This window comes from Catharus ustulatus, chromosome 12 (genome assembly GCF_009819885.2).
Source record: "Catharus ustulatus isolate bCatUst1 chromosome 12, bCatUst1.pri.v2, whole genome shotgun sequence".
Classification (NCBI taxonomy): domain Eukaryota; kingdom Metazoa; phylum Chordata; class Aves; order Passeriformes; family Turdidae; genus Catharus; species Catharus ustulatus.
Window position 1 is genome coordinate 18,298,719 of NC_046232.1, and position 22,168 is coordinate 18,320,886.

At 41.2% G+C, this 22,168-nt stretch overlaps 2 protein-coding genes across 9 annotated transcripts in view; both read right to left on the reverse strand.

Annotated features, from left to right (window-relative positions):
* The window catches only part of CERS3 (ceramide synthase 3), a 42,380-nt gene extending 31,709 nt beyond the window's left edge, over positions 1-10,671 (reverse strand). For 2 of the 4 annotated variants that reach the window (XM_033071050.1, XM_033071053.1), the window contains exon 1: positions 5,192-5,300. In XM_033071050.1, the coding sequence (XP_032926941.1) occupies positions 5,192-5,202 (11 nt within the window). In that variant the 5' untranslated portion in view covers positions 5,203-5,300. Of the gene's footprint in view, positions 1-3,444; positions 4,441-5,191; positions 5,301-10,644 lie in introns of those variants that run through there. The other 2 variants (XM_033071052.1, XM_033071051.1) reach the window with 2 other exon arrangements.
* Positions 10,672-11,202: 531 nt separating this feature from the next.
* Positions 11,203-21,943, reverse strand: LINS1 (lines homolog 1). 5 transcript variants are annotated; one of them, XM_033071056.1, is made up of 8 exons: positions 21,850-21,898; positions 18,262-18,380; positions 17,634-18,165; positions 17,456-17,545; positions 16,480-16,621; positions 15,650-16,240; positions 13,476-13,656; positions 11,203-12,543 (listed from the first exon to the last, which is right to left on the reverse strand). In XM_033071056.1, the coding sequence occupies exons 3-8, from the start codon at positions 18,033-18,035 to the stop codon at positions 11,643-11,645; spliced, it is 2,307 nt and encodes a 768-aa protein (XP_032926947.1). In that variant the 5' UTR covers positions 18,036-18,165; positions 18,262-18,380; positions 21,850-21,898; the 3' UTR covers positions 11,203-11,642. The 5 variants fall into 5 exon arrangements, with proteins under 5 accessions (XP_032926947.1, XP_032926948.1, XP_032926945.1 ...); XM_033071057.1 differs by lacking the exon at positions 21,850-21,898 and adding an exon at positions 20,065-20,742; XM_033071054.1 differs by lacking the exon at positions 18,262-18,380 and having other exon boundaries at positions 21,850-21,943.
* Positions 21,944-22,168: the final 225 nt, after the last annotated feature.

Genomic DNA, 22,168 nt, shown 5'->3' on the forward strand with positions numbered 1-22,168 from the left:
TGACAAAAATGGGATCATGCCTCTAGAAAGGGCTAAAAGTCAATCAAAAAGACATTTTGAAAAACTCAAGTTCCTCTGCATCTCAAGGATTAAATACTCCCAGTAAAGAAATCAAATCACCTCCCTGCTAAGGAAGGATCACCTCAGTAGCTTAATCTAGTTTTAATTGGCTAGTGCAAAACAGGAAAATCAGGAATGATTACTTCAGGAACTGCATCCTTTATAATTAAAGGAAAGCCCACACAATTGGGAAGTACCAATGTGAAGTTTCTTTCAAAGCTCTGTTTCTTGGATCATGGATATATTCAGTAAAAAAAAGCCCTCATATTTTTAATGATATTAAGCAAAGGGGGAAAAAAGGGCAAATTTGGGGTTGACAAAACCTATGTGCCTGCATTTTGCAAAACAAATTCAGGAGCTGCTTTGAAGTGGAATTTCTGGGTGCCACAGTCTGAGGAATTAATAAAAAGAAACTGATCCAAAGCTTTGATTGTATTCTCTGCACAAAAGCTTTTGCTTGCAAAAACTGCATTTCCAATCCAGGACTAAGAGAAGGTGATACCCAGGTGTGCAGGATGTATTAGGAGGATTTCCTATCCTTATTTACAGAATAAATTACAAAACCCAAGGGATCAACAACACAAACATGCAAGTGAATGTAACCTTAATTCTCCTAAGCACCCCTCAGTCTCTCAGTGAGGCTCCAGAGGTGCAACAGGCAAAGACTGAAATCAGCAACAAGAACATAATTCTCCTATTCCCCTCATAATTTGGCAGAGCTGGTAAAGCTGGAGCAGTGACTGGAAAAATCAAGCCTCAGATACCAAAACAGATAAAGCTGTCCCAGGCTGTTCATCCTCAACATGAAATAAGAGTGGTTTAAAAAGAGCAAATAAAGATCAGATCCACCATATCACAGGCTCTGCTTTTGCTTAAGACTCAGCAATATTTCCAGCAGTTAACACACAAGTTTCAGCTGCAGATTTGTGTTCTACTACAAACAGATTTTTTTTTTTTGGTTGACATTGTGTGAAGAATCCCAACTGCATCTACCACCATTGAGCAGCTGAGCAGAGATGGGTCCTGCACATGGAACTGTGGTTTGTGGAGGAAGGGACTGAAGGATGGATGTTTTGATGCTGCCACCTCTTTGCATCCTGTCTTATCTTTTGTGCAAGTGGGAAAACATCACTCCAGTTGGATTCTCACCCCTGCCTCAGGTTGTGGACTGACACCTCTCCCAGCCCACACACAGCAGCAGCACTGAATAAAGAAGCTGCTGGACTCGGTTTCTTACAATGAAACCCAACATACTGAATTCAAAAAGCTGAATTAAGATTGCTGGGAGACCTTTAACATCACATTTACTCCCTGGCTTGTACAAATCTCAACTGTAAACACTTTATGGGGCAATTACAGCATTTTACTTCTTTTACTGTTCTTTCACATTACCTTGTAACTTGGGTATTATACTGAGCAGGAAAAATTGCACTTTGAATAAATCTCAAGGTGACAAGTGAGTTTTTAATTTTCCTTCTTCTCTGGGAGGAAAAAAAAACACCAAAAAAAGTGAACCAGACTTCTTTGAAGTAATTCATTTTCTGGGTGAAACTCACCATGCTCTCCCTACTTAAAGGTAAATAATTTTGAGCAGTTAAAATGGTTTTAGGTGATGGCAGGCTGCTGAGGAAAGTGAAATACAGTTATTTCAATGTACAGTTATAGTGCAAACTATGTCCATTTCTAAACTTCAAAAATCCATAACATGAACAGAGTGGAATAAAGAGCTATGAAATAACAAGTAACTGCAATAATTTTGAGATAAAAATTTGCTGGAAAAGACCTAACCCTATCCAAACTAGAGTTTGATTGATGATTACTATACAAAAAGTTTGAACAAACCTAAAGGAACAACACTTGTTACTTTGAGAACTTGGTAACACTTATCAGCATGTAAAGAAAAATCTTTTAAATTATGAGACTTTTCTTCAAGTTTTTCCTATTGGGGGAGGATGCAAAAAGGATTATTTTTTTTGCAGCTTACCAAAACCTTATTTGAAATACAAACTTGCAGCCTAACTTAAAATGCTAAGCAACATAATGAAGATTTTATCAGAGCTGTGTCACTTATTCAAGGTGAGAGTTCAGGGCAGAGAACTGAGCAGCACAGGGTACACAGGACATGTGGAGGCAGCAGAACAGTGAGAACCAGAGAGGAGACCTGAGGCTCTTGACTCATTCACTGAAAGTGGAGAAGCCAAGGTTTTAAATTAGCCCTTGGAAGGCAGGAGAGGGACAGGATCGGTGCATTTGCACTCTGGAGAACTCTTTGCAGCTCCCTGAAACAGAATCTTCAGCCATGGTGTGCACCAGGGGTTCACCTTGGCCATTTATTGATGCTCCCTGAGCCTGCAGCAGAACCAAGCCTGCCGTGCATCCCCGTTCCCAGCTCTCTCCTGGTTATCCCCGAGCCTGCAGCTGAACCAAGCCTGCCGTGCATCCCCGTTCCCAGCCCTCTCCTGGTTATCCCCTGAGCCTGCAGCAGAACCAAGCCTGCTGGGCATCCCCGTTCCCAGCTCTCTCCTGGTTTTCCCCCCTGTGCAGTTCAACCTGCCCAGACATTCCCCACCCACAGAGACAAGCGGAGGAGGAGCCAGAACAGAACTGGTATTTCATTATTTCAGCCACTTTGACATCCTTTTCATGTCCTAACAAATGCAAGGGAAACTTTCAGCTAAATGTGAGGCAGCAGCAGCACTGAGCTGAAGGGCTGAGCTAGGAAAGTAGTGAAAACACATTGCAACAACATGATTGGAGTTCTCTCCTCTGAGTGTTGTGGTGTTACTATGAAATAAGCCTTTCTGGCAGCCTGCTCAGGTGTGTTATTTATAGCACAAGTTACTTCACAGCTTCAAAAGGCAAGTCTTATTTAAAAACTACCAAACCTCTGTTAAACTGAATTTCTTAAAGGACTTATTTTTTTCCTTAGCATTTTACATTAAAAAAATTTAGAAGTAGCTTTTCAAATTCAAGGTTTTTTCTCTTATATAAATCACATCTATATAATTAGTTAACATTCATTCCTGTTAAGAAAATTTCCTCAGTTCAGAAAGAAGTGCTCTTACAAGCACTTAACAGGATAATGGCACAAGAAGTAGAAAGGCAGAGCTTCTACTGTAACCTGCTTTGCCTTTTTTCTTTCAATAGAAAGCAGTTCTCATAGGTTGGAATACTTTGTGGCAAAACATGAAATCTCAATAATGTCATTCCATTCTTGACCTGAAAACTACTCTTAAGAATTACTCTGCTCTTCCCTTATAAAACAATGTTGGAGACCAGCACATGCTGACAATTCAGAACACAGGCTGATGTAAGGAGAGAGGGAAAAACCCAACAAAACGTGCCAGGGCAGGAAAAAAGGGCAGAAAAAAAGCGCAATCTTACCTTTCTGATGTTGCAGTCAAAGACCATAAAGCACATTAGCAGGGAAGAGGCATCACACTCAGTACTCTGACCGAGGTAAACACGCCCTATCTCCAGAACCCTTTCAAATTCTTCCGAGACCCACCCAGCAAAGCTGCACTTCTAGATTTCTGACTGAAGGCAATCCTGATGTCATCCACATCACTCTGTGAAACTCAGCAGCAGTAATGCCAGTGCCTTCCCTGCTCCTTTCAACACAGCAGATGAAGAAATGTTTGAGGTCACGTGGGTTTTGTTGTACGATGAGAATTTGTCTCACCGTATATTGCTACACACACGGGAGGATGCTGAGCCTGCTGAGGGTGCAGAAAAGGGAGCACCAAAAACATCACTTCACTCTGACAGGCTTTAGATTAAGTGTGGGGATTTGAATAAAGTTAGAGAAAGGCTTCTACTCCTATTGACCACTCTGAGCAGTACTTCCAGCTTCAATCAACAGAATGTTTTACACCAAGTGTTCCAGTTCCTGAGATCTAAAATGGAATTTCTGAAATTCCTACAGCAGAAGAAAGCACACACTGAGTGTGTGTTTTTTTGGTTAGAGATACCATAGAAACAGGTCAGTTTTACTTAACCTGATTGTTTAGTTTCTTTTCTAATTCCATGACCAAGGAATCAAGCTGAAAGTCCTTCCTCAGCAGCTCTCCCCAGTTTCAAATAACAAATAACAGCCTTCAGAAGCATTGGCATTGCTGTACATTCTGGTGGACACATTAATGTTGTTGCAAAGGGAGAAGAGAACCTCACAGAGGAGCCAGAAGCAGAGAACCTTTATTAGCCTTTTCTTCCTGCATGCAGTCAGCAAACAGCAACCCAGGAAATGGGACCAGACTTATCAGAGTTGAGCCAAAGCTCCATCCAGCCAGCACTCTGGCAGAAGGAAGCCAGGAGCAGATGGCTGTGGAAGAGCACAAGAATGGAAGAAACACAGAATAGTCACTGATAAGGCCCCCAGCCATCACTGCTTTGGGGCTCCAAAAACTTCTTAAACCACAGAAGGATCTACAGGACTAACACTGGAGAGGTTCCCTCCTGCAGGCCTTCCTCCCCAAAACTCCTTTTGAGCATTCTGAAACTTCCATCTGAATCTGTAAGGCTGCCATGAAAAATGAAGTGATGCAGGCAGCATTTGGAACCTCTTATTTCCCCTCCTGAGAGAAGTGTAGGTTTCTTTAACACAGCATTTCCTTAATTTTAGGTATTCTGTCTTGCAGCTATTGCAAGTCTTTGGTCCTTCCATAAAACTGGGAGCAGTATTCAATAACCTGATGCACAAGAGAAACACTGAACATGAAAGAGCATTTCAGAAAAGATTATGGCTTAGCTGCTGCTTTAAACGATCTCCAAACTTTCCCACATCTGAACAAGCCACTGCTGTGAACCAAGCAGAAGATTCAGGAACTCTCTGCCAATTAGGAAAGCCTAGAGCAAGCTGATTCATACATCACTTGGCCAGGAATGGAACAGGTAATTGGCAGCAGCATCTTTCTTATGCCTACAACCACAATTTCTACACTGTTACAGCAAATTGCAAAAAAAAGTTTGACTAAAGCAAACATGGGACTGCTAAAATAAAAAAAAGAGGAACACATGTTTTTATATTCTTTTTGAGCTGGATTTGTTAGGCTGGCACCACCTACACAGATTAAAGATATTCTGTGGTAAATAACAAGCTAATCATACCCCCTTGATTAAAGTACCCACTGACCTTACAATCATCTCTGCACCTCCACAGTGCTTAGCCTTCAGGAGTCTGAAATTTGAATGCTGCAAAAAAATAAAAATCGAACCAAAAAATACCTTAGTCTGCACGTTTCACTGAGAAAATAAATTTAAAAGTTGAAGTGTTACTATTACTTACTTGCAGCATAGTATCTATTCATTCATTGGACAATTAAATATAACTAAATATAATAATACAGCTAAATATACTAGATAATGAAGACATTATTTGGTTATTATTTTACATGTCACCAGGAATTATATATAAGTTCTCAGTAAAAAAAAGTATTACAACCAAGTAAGAAAAAGTCACTTCTTTCAGACAATGTCACAAAATGTCCCTCTTTCTTTTCCAGCCAGCTGAATTCATATAATAAATTACAGTGAATCCACACAGTGGGTGTGAGCTTTCAGCTGAGGTTCCAAGCAGTTACATAAGAGAGTTTATAGTATTAGTAAACTTTCTCCCTAGAGAAAACCCTCCTGGCAAATCTTTGAGACTGTATTAAATCTTAAACTTCTAGAATCAGAGCTGTTGTGTGTGGTGCCACTTGCAGAGGGGAAAAAAAAACCAAAACACCAAAACCATCCTAAAACTCCCCTAAGGGTTTCTTTTGTTTCCCTTAACTAAAAAAAAAAACCTAAAAAAAAAAAAAAAAAATCCTGGAATATGGGGAGCCAAAAATTAATGTTCTAAATATAGTGTATTAGTACCTAGCCATTTTTGCTAACTGATTATCTCAATGGCAGAGTGTTCATCACATCTCAGCCATATGCATGCATGGAGGAAAAGTAGGAATCAGTTTGATCTAACAATCATTTGGACTCTGAATTCTCTCTTCACCATCAGTGAAAACCATCTCCTTGCCATCAGGAATTCCTCCAAGATCAAAGTTAAAAACCTTGGCATTCCTGTACTTTTTGCTCCTCAAGAATCAACAAAAGCCTCAATATTAATCATTCCAAGTCACATGTCACAGTAACATAACTCAAACTCTGCAATCTGTAGTTTAAAAGCTAAGATCCTTATTTTCAAAGGAATTCACACCACCTAGTATGCCAGCCTTCCCCTACATAAAAGGAATGAAATAGTTTCAAAAATCTCTCCAAGAGCTTTTTCCTCAAGATGTTTCTTCCTAGTATGACCTGATTTATAATCCAGATTCTTGCAGGGAGAGGTTCACTAAGGAGAGGCTCATTACTAATTAATTAGTAATGCCATCTGTCATAAATAAAGACTCTGTTGCTGATCCACTCTGCCATGAGCTTCAGATATGCCTGAGGAGTAAAGGCTCCAAGAAAAGACATTACCTGGGGACTGCCTCCCAACCAATTTCCCTGACACACAACCAGCAAGGGCCAGGAACACAATTATGGTCTCACAACCCCTGGCTGTATCCCATTTAAATACTGAACACACCATGGATCAATCAGCCTCCTGGACAGGAATTAAGAATCCTCTCCTACCCAGGGGCACAGAGATGTGATTTGCTGAGGAGTTCATCTGCTCACAGGTTGGTTGTGACACACTCTTTATGCAAAATCCTAATTGTTTTATCTCTAAACTATCTTTGGTGAGAAGGCTTTTTTTCCTTTCCCTTGCTTTAGCATCAACTTGTCCATACTTGTCAAAATCCCTTTTCTGTTAACCAGAAACACCAGAAAAGTCAAATATAACTGCTTATCTATATAAGGAACCTCCACCAAGTTTGTTCCAATACACTTGCAAAAGCAAAATCCACATTTTCCTCTCCACCCACAGCACTGCCAATCCACCCAAACACTCTCTTGTGCTGCCATTATCTGAAAATGCAGGAGACTAATTCACACAATCTCTGGTTGCAACAATAAGATTTAACAAGCAATCCAATCAACTCAGAGACTTTCTTAATCCATTTCCAACAATAAAAAAAAAAAAAAGGATGTCTTGCTGCTCTGCTGCTCCCTGGAGCTGGAAGCACTGGTTTAACAACAGTATGAAAATAAACCTCAACAATTTGTAACACTTGCACGTAAGACAATGCTGCAAACATTTTTTGATTACATTACTGGGAGAATCTTGGAGCATCAATCTTGATCCACCCACAGAAAATATAAAATATGAGCATTTGCTTGGTGAAAGACAATTCCTTTGATGCTTCACACCAGCAATTCCCACTGCTGCATCAGCTCCTAAGTGACAATTACAGAAAGCAGTGGCATCAGGCTGCTCAGGAATTTTAGCTGAGGTGAAGAAACTCTCCTTTAGAGGGAGCAGTGCTCTGTTGAAGGTGACCAAGTACTGGATTCTCCCTTGAAGAGATAAATAATTTTTTAAAAAATTGGTTGAGTTTGATATTTGCTGCTTAATGGGTCTTTGCCCAACTTTCACAGCAGCTGTAATGGTGTCAGCAGAAAGCCATGAATTTCTCAAAGAATATAAATATTATCAAGGAAGCCAAGTACAGAGGTAAACATCCAGAAAGCAGTAATTTCTGTTTCTGTTAAATCCCTGCATGAAAGAGCCATGAAAGGTCTGTAGTGACAAAGTTACTCCAAGATCTGACAAACCCTGGAGGGGTGACACTTGAAGATAAAGCTTTTTCCTTTCCAGCAAGGAAAGAAATAAGAATATAGGATTTTGTCAATTGTCTTTTTTATTTAATCAATATACATCCCTTTGCAAAATAGACCTCAAATTATTAATCCTGTATTAATATGTGGCTATTTCTTGCTCCAAATGCTAAGGGCATTTGGAACTTCTTTCAAGTTCCACAGAAAATATTCATTTTTAACTCTCAAGAACTAGGATAAGATGGGGTAGATACTTGGACAACTCCAATTAGCAGCTTCAATTTCTGCCAATTTCAGAATATAGACCTGCAAACCTTCCTCACAAGCTTTGAGGAAGCCAACATTCAGCAGTGCTCACTTTTCAGGTTGTGTGTGCTATTTTTTTCAACAATTCACATTCTTTTCAAATCTTGCCCCTAAAAGGACACTGCTGACTGGTAAAACTCATGTTTTGCAGTACAGGGAAAATAGGAACCAGAAATAACTGAGGATATTGTAATTCTCCATGCAAGATTTTTACCACAAAATAGATTTTTCTTCCTTTCATTTGTGATGTGAGCCAGCACCAAGCCAGCTGATCAATGTTTCAGAGTTAACCAGGCGGCCCAGAAGGGTTGAACAAAACACAGCAAGAGTTTACAAACTCATTAGGATACCTCTAAGGGAAAATAAACTAAAGTAACATTGTTATGACCACAATATTTTCACTCCTACTGACTCTGTGATAAATCCCTGATGCTGACTTCAGACTCCATCCCAGGCTGACTCTGGAAGAAGTACAAACAGAGCTTATCTGACAGTGATAAACCAGGGAACAACCAAGGCTCCCTATTCCCAGCTTTACTGCAAGTATTGAGGTTCCCAAGGTTGGTTTTTCTTCTTGTATTACAGGATTAAAACTTGTAGTACAAGTCTTAAAAGCAGAATGGAAAGCAGCCACAAAAATATTGGAGAAAATCCAGTTTAAAGAAGCACAATTGTGGAACCACCTGGATTCAGCTGTAGCTGCAATCAGGCTATACATTCAGTTAAAGTTAAAAAATATTCTTTTTAAAAAGCACATCCTGTAAGCAACTTCTAGTGCTAACTGTTTACCTCATGAAAGCTTAACTTTTCTATTGATGTTGAAGATAAACTTCCACCAAACTGCATTAATGGCAAACTAAACATTTCAGAAGCCCTCAGATAGAAAATTGTCCACACAGGTCACCTGATTTCTTCAGTCTTGCTTTGAAATAACACAAGAGAAGGTGACAGCTATCAATACCCAAAGGGGAGGCACATGGATCCCCTGGTAATCACTGACCTAATTCCCAACTTCTAATCTAACACTGGTAACAGGTTCTGCAGCTGAATTAATTTGCTCTACCACATGAAATAACAGCTGTGCCTAAAAGCTTTGTATCATTGAAAAAACCCTGCCAAAACCCAACCAAACCACTTTCCATACTCACCAATTGATTAAAATACAAATTCTTCAGCAAGGTGCCTTTTTTGTGGTTGGTTTTCTCAATACAGCCAAAGAACTCCAATTCACCTTCATGGCTCACTCTCAATTTGTGCGCAATAAAAAAACAAAAACCATTCTACTAATCAATTTAATTCCATCTCAGGTCATAAATGGTAAAATATCAACACATTAAGGTATCTAGTTGCAAGATACAAGCTATATTTACCCAATTTTACAACTAAAACTTCCTGAGAATTAAAACAAGGGCTTTCTTAGAGGGGAAACATGTGGGAATGATCACTTCTAATAACCAGGTGGGCACACAATCAGCCTCAAGCCTGTAAGAATTAAATACAATTGGACTGCAAGTGGATTTGCTGTATTTAAAAAATCAGATTATGGGCTCCTACATTTCTTGCTACATTCTACACACTCCTTATAAAAGATTATACTGTTGTAGTAATAACAAATTAACAAATAAGACTAGGACTCATCCAAAATTACCACACCATTCCACCTTTCCCACTCAGCTTATGTAAGTGTCAGAGATACTGTGGCAGTTTAGGTACTTCCAGCTGGCAAAGTGTAGACCAAGAAACGATGAACAATCCCATGTTCAGTGCAAACAATGGAATTAATTAAAATAAACTAGTCAGCAAAGGATAGATTAGAAAAGGAGCAAGGATGGTGGAAAGGATTTCACTGAAGTATAAGTACCTAATTAGTTTGAAAGTTGTGAACTTGAGAAACTCTTGCTCAACCACCTTGCCCATGGCACTTCCTGTGTTTGAACTGAAAAGTTCCCAAGCTGTCTGGAGCTGCATCTCTGAACATGTCCAGAGGGATTTTAGTTCTGACAAAAATGAGCAACTCAGCAGCTACAGCATAGCTGAGCTCAAAGAGAAGCCAGGCATGGTGCTGCCCTGGACAATTCCAGGGTTAGCTCTCAACTCCAGTAACTGCAGGCATGAATGGAAAGGTTCCCATTCCTTGGCATTCCCACCCAACCCTCTGCACAACAGCTGTTTTATCTCAGGAACAAACCATGGTACAGCAAACAGCCGGAATATTCACATCTCCTCCATGCCAGTGAAGAGGATCACCCTTTCCTGACTAAAACACTGCTGTCATACTGAGGGAGTGAGACTGAGATCCAAGCCTCCCTGTCTGTGAATTCATACCATCCCAGTGGCACTGGAGAGCACTGGAACTGCCAGCTAAAGTTTTGCCATACAGTTTTCTTTCTTTCCCAATTGTACTCATTCAACAGTTCAGGGCTAAAGACTAAACTAGAAGATGGCCACAGAGATTTGAAGGTCAGCAACCTGCTCCAGAGACTGCTCATCTTAGCTCAGCACCTGTTTTAATTTAACACTAAATTCCTATCCAAAGGCAAGGGAGCACTTACTTGTTCTCAGTCAGAACAGAGCACTTACCTTCAAGAGAAGATCCTGAAAGGAGAGCTGCTTCCCACAGCTCTGAAGAGGTCTGAGGTTTTTGCAGTGCTCCTGTTGCCAGCACTTGCCCAGTGCCTAACCCTTGGCAGATCATTCCAAGCTGCAGCAGCAGCATCAGGTGCTCTCCTGCTAAGTGCACACGCTGCCTGGATCCTGCTCTGAACTCACTCCCCCAGGCAAACTCTCAGACACTTACTTTTCAGGTTATTCAAATTACATCTAATAAAAGATATAAGTATAATAATTTAACATCTTCAATAGCCGTCTCACTGCACTGGAGTCGCTTTCTAACTCTCTTTCTGATTTAAATTATATAAACATACATCCTATATTTGTAGGATATGTATGATGGATGCAAAAAATTCTCTTGGAATGTCATTTCTGCATTACCTAAGCTTAGTTAAAGATATAATGTTCAACTAAACTTTTCCACAGACAATATATGCTTTAATTTCACTTCTACCTCTTCCTTTCATTAAAGGAATATAGATACCTGAAGGTCCAGTTTGAGCAGTGCAGAACACACAGGATAAACAATAAACTGTCCCCAGCTATATTATTTTATTTAGCCCAACTCCTAAGCAAAGTGTTGCATTAACTTTGCCCTGTTGTCCATAAATCAACACCAATCTGGCAATGAACTCAAAACCAGAACGACATTAAGTATAATAGACAATACTTTAAATAAGATATATTCTTGAAATGCTTTCACATGAGTTATTTATTATAAAATGCTGAATATCCAACTACTAATCCTTATATACTGTACACTGACATACACATCATGAATGAGCTTAGGACCCTCAGGTCATGGATCACATCACTGGATGCAATTCCAGAACTTTAGGGTGCCAACAAAATCCATGTTTACCCTGCCTGAGGTCAAATGCACAAACTAGTGCAAGAGGCATGAGATTTAGAAGTGATTATCTCAGGGAAATATTCCCTGTTTAAAAAACCCACAAGAACACTTGGAATTATGGTAGATTCATGGATTTACTCATCTTCTCAACATGGCTCAGCAGTTTCAACAATGCAGATGGATTGTATGGGAAAAGATTTCTCCTCTGCAACCTAGAAATAGCCTCTTGCAACTCTTCCAAACACTTGGTTGATTTGGAAAGCATTACTCTTAGGGGTGCAATGTTATCTGAAGATGCCATGCAAGTCCAACAGGATGAGGTAGGAGCTCCCCTTGGTTTAGGAGGTGACACTTCAGGTGTGCGTGGATTCCTCTCATCATCTCTGCAGCTGCAACCAGTTTCCCTCCTGCTCAGCTCACCCTCATTGTTGGAAGGCAATTGCTTTGTGTTTACCAAGCACTCTTTTCCATCTGATTCCACCTCCGAGTCCTCTGAGCTGTCATAATTAAGCAGGCTTTGAAGAGAAGCAGGCAGGGACGCGCTATCAGTGCCGGTCAGTGAGTCAGACAGGCTCCACTCCGCAGCCCCATTATCACCCTGCTGCGCTGTAAACACCGGCCCCTCGTGAGGAGGAGCCAAAGAGCTCGGAGTCTGTACTTGTGCATCACAAACAGCATTTTGCAAACTCTCCCCAGTCACGCAGCTCTGCTTTTCTCGGTGGGGTGGCTTGACAGAACAGACTGGGTGGAAAGTGCTGTGCCTGGTGTCGAAATGGTTACAGACATCTACAAACTGCTGCCACTCCTTCCCAAGGAGCTTTAAGTACCTGACCAAGTACTCCAGAAAGCAAGTTTCTGATGAAATCAAAAAATCTAGAAGTACTGTAGAATCAAATGCAATCTTTTCTAGAAAAAATAAAAAGATACAGTGTGGGTTATATCCACCTGCATGCACAAGGAACTGCCAGGATTCCTCCTCTTTTTGGCTGAGGTTATCAGCAGCATCACACCGGAACCTGAAAAGAAAGCCAGGAAATAATTTAATGGAAGTTTAGGAATGTTTTTTAAAAGCAATATCCAGAAGATGGATTCTTGGTCTTTTTTTAGTTTTGTGAAAAAGTAAGAACAAAAAGAGAAGTTTTTGTGTCAGAGTGAGAAAGAATGAAGGCAGGTGGGGCAGGAGATCAGACAGCTCAGGAAGCCAAAGCACCTAAAGCAGGCCTCAAAGGGCACTCCTTAGGAACCCTTCTGAACAAAAAACACAAACTGTACTTTTATATAAACATGAAGCCATCTTATTTTAGTATTTTTGTTAACCTGAATGCAGACTAACTTTCAGAACATTACACACCCTGGAAGAGGAGCTCACTTGTAGCCAAGAATTGTGTATAGCCAAGGTATTACTTGCATTGTCTTCCCCCCTGAAGCTGGAGGGCCTTGTATAAATCAGGATAATATCCTGTATGGTAATTTGAACAACGATGAAGCATTGTACATCCAGGACAAACCCATGAGGAACACTCTCCAGTTGTTTGCAATAACCATTTTTATCAAGCAGCTGGAATTTCCATAGGGCCAATCCTTACAAACTTTACCAGAAGTACCTGAATTATTGAAGTTTAATTCTAATATCCCGTTCTTGTCAAACCTTCAGTGTTGCAAGGAAGCAATCTTGCTTTTTATCTGTCTAACCACTATTTTAGACATGAAGTCAATTATCCTGAATTACAGGATATGATAAATTATTTAGTAGGAAACTTTCACAACTCCCATTTCCATCCAAAAAAAGACTTAAATTATCAGCTCTTACACCACACATTATTACATCATCCTGAGGTTTGGGGGGTTTTAAATTATTAAAAAATAATTTTCCTTCCAACAAAAGCAACAGTAACCTCACTGAAGTATAATTCTTCATAGTTCTGTCAGAAAATAAAAGTACACTGACCTATCAAATTTTAAATAGATGAGTAATAAAGCTTTAGCAGCTTCCCACATGTCATCATCTTGCTCCATAAAAACCAAGGAGAGCCATTCACAGTGATGCACAACTGGGTGAGACTGTGGGGAAGGCTTTACATGACTCCTCCAGAACATCAACAGCTGGGACATGGAACTCTCAAAGTCTCCTGAAAAGAAAAAAAAAAAAAAAAAAAATTAACCATGAATTTTGCTACACATTTTTTGTTGCCAAACAACACACACTCTCTATTCTTTAAATTAACAGGGCATAACTGTTCATGATTGCAGTTTTTTTTCCTTAGCTCAACTGATTTATCACAGCATCCAATTTTATAGATTAGTTTTCGCCATTTTAGTGCAGTAGCTTACTTATAAAAATCACTTTGTATTCATTAGACAGAGACTCTCTCCCTTAAGTCAAAAAACATGTACCTTCAATACTAATGAGATACTACAGAGCAGTTTTTGATGTACACACCACACATTCCAGATTTAGAAAATTTTCCTGTAATAATGAAATAAATTTTATTTACTGCACCACTGCATGATTTTCCTTAACATTTGACTTTAAGATTTGTTTTTCCTTCTAGCAAATAACAGGAACATCAAATTATCTTTGTTACTAATCATTACTCTTCAGACTGAAAATCTTCCTTATAAATCTGGAAGTGACTCTCAAAATTGAAATTAATTAAAGTTAAGCCACTCTAATCCATGTTAATAGCAAGGAGATCAAGCAGCTTCCTGGAAGTTAGCATATTAAAGCATTTAGGTGCTTGTTTTAAACACTTCCTGTAATGTCACTAGAATAAGGAAGTACCATTCCTTTCAAATTGAAATTCCTCTTGACAGTTGGGGTGTTTGAATCTAATTTAAAAATTCATTTTTAGTGTCATGAATCTGGAAAAGAAAGGAGAATGTTTTTTGTGAGAAAGAATTTTCATACATCTAAAATGGATATAGTCTACATTTTTTTCCACTTGTTCATACACAATCTCAGTCCCCATACATTTTTCAGAAGGTGGATCACAAGTAAAGTATTTCTTACAAATACTTAATCTTTAAGAATGCAACTGACATCACAAATATAACATCTTCCAAAAACCTGAAAAAGTTTCACAAGCTGTCTTGCACAGCTCTTTCGCATAGATGGATTAAGAATTGATTTTAGGCTTGCTACCTAGCATAGAAATATAAAAACTAAAATATTTATATATAGACCTTCTACTAAAGTGCCCCAATGTATTTAAAGTGCTGTAAAATTTCAATGTTGTTTAAAAAAAATTGAAATTACTTCTGGCCACATAATCAGTAAATACAGGAATGCCCATTCTCACTGGTGTCTGACTAGAAATGCTGCCTCTGAACTGCTTTTCCATTTTTTCCCAGGACTGGATTCTAGGAAGAAATTCTTTTCTGTGAGGCTGGTGAGGCCCTGGCACAGGGTGCCCAGAGAAGCTGTGGCTGCCCCATCCCTGAAGTGTCCAGGCCAGGTTGGGAAGGGCTTGGAGCAAACTTTCTAATGGAAAGTGTCCCTGCCATTGGCAGGGGCTGGAACTGGATGTTTAAGGTTCCTCCCAAGCCAAGCATTCTGTGATTCTGGGTTAAATCCCACAATTTCCCTGTGCCTTACTTTGGAGCTTCCTTATTTTTATTTACCTTTCTATACCACAGCTGGCTTTGCCTCATTACATTACTTAGCTGACAGTAATGCCTTGTAACTTCAATAAAATAAATGCAAAATGGTGCCTGAAGTTCTACCTGCACCTTAGAAAAGAGAAGAGTGTTACCTGCACTTCCTTGCAGCTCCCCACCCTGAACAGAGCAGATGCTTGTGCTATGGACTCTTTTCCTTTCCAGCTGAAGAAGAGCCTGGTGTTCTCAAGCTGCTTTAATGTTCTTAACAGGAAAAATTTTCAATCCCACATGCAGCTGTTTCAAGCCCAACATACTGCAGGGCTAAGGATTTAATAAAATGCAAGGAGATAACTAATTAGGCAGGACAGCAACAGCAGTTTCTTGGGTGGGTCTTCTCCTTTCTCCCTCCCACCACTACTAATTCAGCTGAAACCTATTTACAGTCTTCATGAGCTGTAACTACAAAATCTGAAAGCTCTAGAACTTTGTTGCTTAATGAATAAAATTGAAATGGACTGTTACCTTTGATTTCTGCTTCTGTTGCAGAATTGTGAATCTTGAATTCCAGTGCTTTAAGTACAACCAGACTTAAGGCTCTGAGAACAGTTTGGTCAGAACCACTTTGAGAATCGTGTCCAGGAGCAGCTTCACTGCTTCCAAAGGAGCTGGACTTTCCACTGAGTGGGATCTGATTAAGCCAAGTCAAATTCACAACCTGCAGAACAGCATTACTCAGTGCAAGCATATCCTCACACAAAGATGGGGTTCCTAAAAACAGTGATCCACTTTTAGCATCTTCTCTGGACTTGTAAAGGACACATTTTTTAAGGAGCAAAATGAATTTCTTCTTGATTACATAAGGAATTGATGAACTAATAACGTTGAGGACATAAGAAGCTTTCAAAAATAAAATTCTCTGGCACCTGAGAGGTAATTCCAGCTCAATTCTGGAAGCCACAAGTGCTTCAAGCAGATCTATAAAACTGATCAGATTGTTTGTTGCTTCAGAATAAGGTGAAGTGTAGTGGTGACTGTCAAAATGATGGAGCAGGATGGCATTATAAAATCCTTCAAGCACTGCATCAAGAGGAGCCAACAACTTCTTCAGAATACCTACGGCAACAAGAGGCACATCAGTGACCTGCAGTGTAACACAGCTAAATCAGCAAACAAGAAATAAATCGGTCTTGTCACTACTATAAATACATTCAAGCATTTCAGCAGCACTTCGCCACCCCCTGTACAAGGAAGGGGAGCGGTGTCCCGGAGCCGAACTGTTCCCGAGGAATTCCGGGTGAGCGGCTCCTCCTGGCGGCCCCCGCGCGTCGGGAGCTCCGCAGCTCCGCCCGTACCTGCAGCGGCCACGGGCGCGTCCTTCAGCGTCTCCTTGAGGATCGCTGCCAGAGTCCACAGGCAAGCGGGCACCCGGGCACTGCCGGGGAATGCCAGCAGCGAGCTCAGGGTGAAGCTCAGCCACGGCACGTTTAAGGCGTCCTAAGAAAAAGAATTCAAAAATCAATCATGTATGCGCTCTGCTGTTACACAAATTACATTATATCATAATACAGTGATTTAAAATTGCACACTAAAAAGATTCCAAAGTAGGCACAGACAAAACACAGGTGGAAACAATGTCTGTCCTGGGGCATTAATAAGTCTTTAATTACAAACGTGAAGCAATATATGTATGCAATATAAATTATCTGTATGTTCCAAAAAGGGAAAACCAAACCTCCCAATGTCATGTGACCTACCCAAAATCAGATAATTCTGTAGACAGACCAGATCTGAATTCATAATTCCCAGACAACTTGGCAAGAAATATTGCAAACATAATTATGAAATAAATCTCTGTTCAGGATGCTACTATGGAGACTGAAATACATACTCACTAAATATACAGCAAATTAAAAAAAACCTCAAGTAATTGGGATATTCAAACAAGAAGATACAGCAAAGCATTTGTTTAACTTCCAATAGGTTTTTATTTATTTTCATCTACTGCATCACCCAACAGATACCAAGGACCTGTAGAATCATGGCTTTTTTTAATATCTGTATTGCAACCTTAAAGAGATTGTAATCTACACCCATTTTACCTTACATGAGTTTCATAAAATCCAGATTTTTAAATATAAAGACACTCCACACTTCTGTTACACATCAGATCTCCTTTCCTTCCATACTCCAGGCTCCTCCTAACACAGCTGACAAAGTTTCTCAGAAAATACAAACACTACAAAGACTTGGCTGTGGAGTCAAATGGAACAGCCTGCAAGCACAGGTCCATAAGGCATTTTTTGAGCTGGGAAGTGATGCCACACTCACCTCCTCCTTCAGCTGGAAATGCACAAGAGCTGCTAAACTTTGGGAGGCCATGTGAGACAACAGCCGATCGTCACAACCGAGCAGGTGAATCTGGGCACAGGTAAAAAAGGAAAAAGATCTAAGGCACATCCATTTTATTTTTCCTCCTTTCATTAAAAGAAAATCTTTCAGAAGTTACCAATTTTGAGTCAATTTTTGCCTCCTTTAGAAGAAGAACAAAGATTTCACAGTACTTCTGTCTCACGTGCAGTTCAATCTCCTGGGACTCTGCTTTGGCCACCATCATTCTGATCAAGGTGAGCTGCAGCAGCATCACCTCCCGTGGGCACAACGAGGAGCTCATGTTTGCAAAGCTGTTGGATAAATCATCTGTTGCAGGGACAACACCTGACATATCAGTGTCCTGATGGCTCCCATCACCAGCAGTAGGTGGCAGATGCTTCTGATGACAGGATTCATCTCCTTCTGGTGGCTTCTCCACGCCCAGATTAATTAAGGAGGAATAATGATGGCTTTCCCTTGCCAGGGGAACGCCTGCCAGGACATCCTTGTACACCTGCTGCAGGAGACAGATCTTCATGATGAGCTCATGCAATATTCCAGAAAATGCTGTGAGTCTTCACTGATTATTCACTGCAAATCAGCTTCCAAGTTACTTTCAGCCAGTGAGAGAAACAGAAGCACCACTGAGCATTTCTCTTCTAAGTTACCTATAAATAAAACATTCTGCTGTTACTTTGCAAGCAACTAGAAAATATAAAGGAACAACACATTTTCAGAGTTAATGCTGCCATTATTAAACTTACTTTGAAAATGCAAATTCAGCTGCACAAAAGTGTCCCAGTGAGACATTAAAATGAAGAATTCCCATCCTGGGAAGAAGTTCACAGTTCCATTATTATATCACCAACACCAAATTCATTTGCTGGAATTAACAAACCCAAAGATGACAATTATTAGGGGCTACTTCTAAGGATATGAGAACTTGCATTAAATCTTTTTCTACATTGCTAAAACTACTAGAACTTAAATTCTTTTGTGACAGATGCCTCCACAAACAAGCATTAAATTTCAGCTGCAAATTTTCCTCTGAACTGGCAACATTCATTGCTCCACTGAGGCTGGAACTGGAAGCAGATCCCAACAAATGGAAGCCAGAGGACAAGTCTTGACTTTTGCTGCACACAGGCTCAAGGTGGGCTGACCTCAAGGACACAGCAATTAAGAAGCAGAAAATTCAAGAATAATGTAAAAGCAAAGTGTAAAGTTTATTAAGAGCCAATAAAAACAGTTCAGCATATTCAGGAAAGGTTAAAAAAAAGTTTTTATCCCCATGTCAATGGAAGATATCTTTCAATCACAGCACTGGAATATTTGCTACAGCTTAAAATGAAGAGCTAGTAAAAATTCAAATCTCTGCATGTGGTGTGAGCACCTAAGCCCTCAGAATTTTCTATCCAGTATGTAAATGGCCAGACAGATACCCCATCTTCTCAGAAAAAACAAAACCTTAAGAACATCAAGGTTTCTTCTTCACCTACATTACGAGTAATCTGTAATATTTATCTTTTCAGAGCAGTTTAAAGATGCTCTCTAACCAGACCTCTTTTAATTAAAACCAACAAACTCATTACCTGTATCTATGGTGAAGTTAGGACTTAAGTTGATTATAGGAATTTTCATACTTTTTTTCATACTTTGCATACTTTTTGGATCCCCATCTCTTACTGTGGCATAAATCAACCATGTAGAATTCCAGGCAGAATCCTGCAGCCATCCACCTGTAGTTGGCTTTTATTTAAGTACTACATTTCCTCCTTCTTACCAAAGGGAGAAAACAGTTCAGTCTTCCAACCAGTAAAAATACCTAAAAAAATTCTGTCATCAGACCAAACACTTTAGATTACTACTCCTTATTAGCAGATTAGGAAACAATGAAATGGTGAAAGTCAGTATATGAGGAATTTTTGTTCTAGTTTATAATGTTCAAAAGTTTTGAAAACAACATCAAACACTGAAAATTACACCTTCATTTTTACACTCTGGTTTTTAAATTGCAACTGAAGTGTGTATTGACAAAGTGGCTTCCCAAAGGCACAGAGGATTACAGGTGGACCAAGATGTGCTACCCTGACCCAACACTTCTCCAATCATCAGGAAACATTTCCTTCAGAAAAGAAGCTAAAATTTGAGAGCATGAAGCTGCCTGCAGGAGTGATCTACAATTCCCTCTGGTGTGGTATTTTTAAAGACATTCAGCAAGGGCTGACCTGAAAACTCCAAAATGTTACAGCCTGTTCCTCACCTGATAGAGCCAAGAACCCTTCCCCCATCCTTTCCCATGCTCCACATTTTGCTGGATGTTAAGAATAAATCTGGTATTTCAGGCAATAAATTCCCTTTTCCTTTACAGAATCTTTTCAGAATTCTATTTGAGGTGGAAATTTATGACCTGAAACCTCATAAAATATCTTCAGAAATCACTCTGAATATTTTAGACAGCTATTGTTCCCATCCTTGAGTTTTATTTCTTCCTAAATGAATACCTAATAAAGTAAAACCATCTCAACACATTTACTTCTGTGTTTGAGATCAATTTGAATTATCACCTTTTGTGGTAAAAGAAGAGATCTCATGCACAAATTGACACAATCCAGAGGGTGGTTAAGGCAGAAGAGATTCAGAACTTTTCTAGGACATCCAGTGAGATTTCACCTTCACCACATGATATTGGCTGTGCTTTCCTGGATACTCCCATAACACATTTATGTCCCACAAGTAATTTGCAAACTTTGCAAAAGCATCTCTAAGATATGTCTAACTCACACATGACAACAGCTCACAAACGTTAAGGAAATGAAAAGTGAGGGGGCTTATTTTGAAGGCATTTACTTCAAAGAGGGAGAAAACATCAGACAAGGACTAAATTTGTTTCAGACACAGCACGAGAGTGAAAAGCTCAAAGCTGAAGAGTAAAGAAAAGCAGTGACAAACTCCAAGCCTTATTTGTATTATTTATCTGAGTTATTCATGACAGCATCTAAAAACCAATTAAGGCAACACCTCACAGAGCCAGACTCCTGCACAAACAACAGGAAACAGTTCTAAAAACCTTATATATAGACTGAGCACATAAAAGACAGAAAGGAAAACTATGCAGAAAGTAAGCAACAAAAAAAAGGGGTTTATATGTTACTTTCATGATTAATAATACTTTAACATCAAAATCAAAGTCAAGTGGAACTGCAAACAGAATGAGGGAAGAAATTTATGCCTCTTCAATTATCTGAGTTATTGTGTGTCATTACAAGCCATTTGTGTTAGTTTAAAAAAAAAAAAAGGAAAAAGGGCTATCAGGAATGGTAGTTCAATCAAATCAGGAAGAAATTGTTCCCTGCAAGGAACAAGAGTGCTCAGAGCAGCTGTGGCTGCCCCTGGATCCCTGGAAGTGTCCAAGGCCAGGCAGGATGGGCTTGGAGTAACCTGGGATAGTGGGAGGTGTCCCTGCCATGGCAGGGGATGGAAAGAGATGATCTTTAAGGCCATTTTTTCTAGAAAACTATCCAAACCACCACCCTATTTTCATTAAAAAATTAAATCTGATAAAATAAAATCTCAGTCTATGACTTTTGAATATGAATCTGAAGGCTCTGGATCTCCTTAGAATGAAACGATTTGTACTCCTTGTACCTGCAGTGACTTCGGAAGCTCATTTCTCAATAAACAAGCTTCTGCTCAATGCTGAAATACTGTAAATTAGTGTCATTTCTTTCCAGAGTTTGCAAACAGCCTGAGCTGTGCAATCCCTGTTAACTGTGACACCTCAGCACGCCGGGTGCTTTGGCTGCAGCTCTGCCTTCAGTCACGGCCGGCAGGAGCGGACCCGGCCCCGCCTCACGGGCCCCTCACGGCCCCTCCCGCTGCCGGCGCTCACCGGAGCCCTCGCCACACGCGACACTCGGGGCGACACGGCGAGCACGGAGCTGCCGGTTCGCCAGAGCCCACACAGCCCCATCCTGCCGGACTGAGGGCAGCCGAGGCCTCCCGCGCCTTCACCAGCGCGGCTTCCCGACCCGTGCGACCCTCCCTTCACCCGCTCGGTGCCCCCTCAGCGTCCCCCGGGCCCGACCCTCAGCCCTTCCCGGGCTCCCCCCTCAGCCCCTCCGCCACCGCCTCACTCAAGGCCCCGCCCCCTAAAGCCAAACCACGCCCACATCACCACAGCCCCGCCCCTCCCCATCCGGCCCCGCCTCTTTCACTCCAGGCCCCGCCTCTCCCCCCCCCGCGCGCCCACACGCCCGCGGCCCAGCTTAGTCACCCCGAGCCGCGGAGCGCAGGAGCCCGTCCCCACCTCGCTGTCCGGCAGCCACTGCCAGGCAATGCTCGCCACTCACCTGCCCCCGGAGAACCGCGAGGCCCAAACTCCGCTCCGTCACAGCGCCGGAACCGCCGCCGCCGCCCCCTGTCGCAAAACCCCCCCCCCCCTCCTACTCGGCTTTACGGCAGCGGGGCGGAGCCGCGGGGCGGGGCCGCCGTCAGCTCGGCAGCCAATGGGGCGCGGCGGCGGCGCGCGGGTGGGGGCGGGCCCGCCGTCAGCCCGGCGGCCAATGGCGGCGCGGCGGCGGCGCGCGGGCGGGGGCGGGGCCGGCGCGGTGGGCGCGGATTGGCCGCGGCGCGGGTCAGTCCCCGCCCGCCGACCCCGCCGCGAGCCGA

Coding starts and splice junctions, on each gene's coding strand:
- LINS1 (XM_033071054.1), bottom strand. CDS start 18,035: ATGAAGATCTGTCTCCTGCAGCAGGTGTACAAGGATGTCCTGGCAGGC. Junction 16,241..16,479: donor CGCGCCCGTGGCCGCTGCAG/GTACGGGCGGAG, acceptor TTGTTGCCGTAG/GTATTCTGAAGAAGTTGTTG. Junction 13,657..15,649: donor AACAGAAGCAGAAATCAAAG/GTAACAGTCCAT, acceptor TTTTCTTTTCAG/GAGACTTTGAGAGTTCCATG.